At 34.4% G+C, this 1908-nt stretch overlaps 1 protein-coding gene across 2 annotated transcripts; it reads right to left on the reverse strand.

Annotated features, from left to right (window-relative positions):
- Positions 1-6: 6 nt before the first annotated feature.
- LOC105560866 lies at positions 7-1566 on the reverse strand. Of its 2 annotated transcripts, none has more exons than XM_012010359.1 (4): positions 1529-1566; positions 1052-1264; positions 879-973; positions 7-656 (listed from the first exon to the last, which is right to left on the reverse strand). In XM_012010359.1, exons 2-4 carry the CDS (start codon positions 1253-1255, stop codon positions 431-433), a joined length of 525 nt encoding a protein of 174 aa, XP_011865749.1. In that variant the 5' UTR covers positions 1256-1264; positions 1529-1566; the 3' UTR covers positions 7-430. The 2 variants fall into 2 exon arrangements, with proteins under 2 accessions (XP_011865749.1, XP_011865759.1); XM_012010369.1 differs by having other exon boundaries at positions 1512-1541.
- Positions 1567-1908: the final 342 nt, after the last annotated feature.

The following is a 1908-nucleotide window of genomic DNA, read 5'->3' on the forward strand; positions in this document are numbered from 1 at the left end:
AAAATTTTTCCAATCTGTATCAGAATAAAAGGTGACAGAGAAATGGATACCGAGAATACAGAAAGTGCCATTTTAATCATATACATTAAAACATCTGTGCACGCTACATTATATTTATGTGTCGTGTCTTTCGTACATTAATATTTCTAGTCCTAGGACTTTCGAGTGTGCTTTGTTCTGTATTTACTCTCGGCAACAGTACGTTAGCCGAGTGGAGTCGTTGGTGGAAAGCCTACCCGTGCAAAACATTACAGTGAGCTCTTGTGATTGAAACAAAAATTTGTTCGTCTTGCATGTGTGGTAAAGGCAATAAAGCGTCCACATACGCACTCAGTAGGCATTTTGCAAGCTTACTTGATCCTACTTTAATATACATATTGTATGTACAACATCATTAAATAACTACGTTACATGATTAATTTTTAAATTGTTACACCTGTGTCACCATGGAGTCGTCCAAATTGTTCAGGAATCTACAACTGAGGTTGCTGAAGTGGCAGCTGATTTCATCATTCCAAATATTGCCAAAGTAGCTGCTGTCGCAATTGCCAGCTTCATCGTTAACAATCCCGATATTCAAGTTCTTTGGATCACCAATTGCCAAAAGAAATGTAGACCATACTAATATCGGTATTAATAGCGTAAGAATTAGTATTCTGAAAGAATTTTTATTAGTTTTATGAAATTTGCAATTGTTAAAAACTAAAAATATTGAAATATAACCGCTAGCTCGTTATACAATGACAATTTAGTACTACACAAGTATATTGAAGGAAACATTCGAAAAGGCAACATTCGAATTTGAGACAATTTTCAATTTTGTTTTGTTGACAAGAGCGTCCCTTCTGCATTATTGATAAGTTATGATGAATACTTACGAGTAATCACGGGTAATTTGGATGCTGTTCTTCACAAATAGAGCTTGGAATCTTCTTAATCGTGAAACTTGTCTTTTCGAATCCATTTTGTTTCCCTTAATAATTTGACTTATTAATGTCTTAAAATGATATAGATTCACAAACCTTTTTATAACAATAAAAATCGTACATACTTTTAGTTGTTCATATTTGTTTTCATCGTGATTGAAGGCATCGCTACCAGTGTCTTGCATATTGGATCCCTGAGCTTCATTTAAAGTGACTGCATCATTCTGTGCCTCGCACAATTTCAGGAAAATTTCATCCATTGACGAGGATTGAAATTTCTCCAGTAATTTCTGCGGCGCCGATTCAGCTAACAATTTACCATGTCTCATTAAACTGACCTGCGTATCATCCACAATATACAATATTATGCACGATCAAATTTGTAACATTTACAATTAGGAAGAACACAGCGTTCTCGAAAAGAAGGAATAGTTCTTGCTTCAGAAGAAAACCTAGCTTATATAGGAATTTTAGCGACTTCTTTATATAAACAACTAATTTTTAACTCGGTCCTTTAAGATATAAATCAATTTGAAACATAAACGCCATTTAGGACCTGACATAGGTGGTGGCCAATTAAATTACTAAGTGAATTCATATACCGTCTGTTTCTACCCTACCCTGCGTGCCGGATTGAGGGAGGTCCCAGTTTCGAATCCTGGCTGAGGTAATATGTTTCGTAATAAGAATTTTAACTCACTACAGGGAAGAGTTAACGTAATAATGTTAAGTATAGCATTAAAATTAAATTAAAATAATTTACAAAAATCATGCAACGATTTTTATAACACGTGAATTCACGGACGATAATGATCTCACCTAGGGAAAATCTGTGTTATATGCCTTCGAAATAATCCCTATGCAGTACACATACAGGGTGTCAGATTCGATATGGACGACCCCAAAGATTATAGTAGATTGGGTTAAACTGAGAAGAAAAGTTATATAAAATTTTACAAAATCGTAATTATTATCGGCCTAA

Source organism: Vollenhovia emeryi, unplaced genomic scaffold, assembly GCF_000949405.1.
Source record: "Vollenhovia emeryi isolate VEMERY1.0 unplaced genomic scaffold, V.emery_V1.0 DF945693.1, whole genome shotgun sequence".
Taxonomy (NCBI): Eukaryota; Metazoa; Arthropoda; class Insecta; order Hymenoptera; family Formicidae; genus Vollenhovia; species Vollenhovia emeryi.

Bases quoted from the DNA above. Each gene is read 5' to 3' on its own strand.
- LOC105560866 (XM_012010359.1), bottom strand. From the start codon at position 1,255: ATGAGACATGGTAAATTGTTAGCTGAATCGGCGCCGCAGAAATTACTG. The intron at 974-1,051 runs GTATGTACGATT...CAAATTATTAAG, and splicing joins ACAAATATGAACAACTAAAA to GGAAACAAAATGGATTCGAA. The intron at 657-878 runs GTAAGTATTCAT...AAATTCTTTCAG, and splicing joins CAAATTACCCGTGATTACTC to AATACTAATTCTTACGCTAT.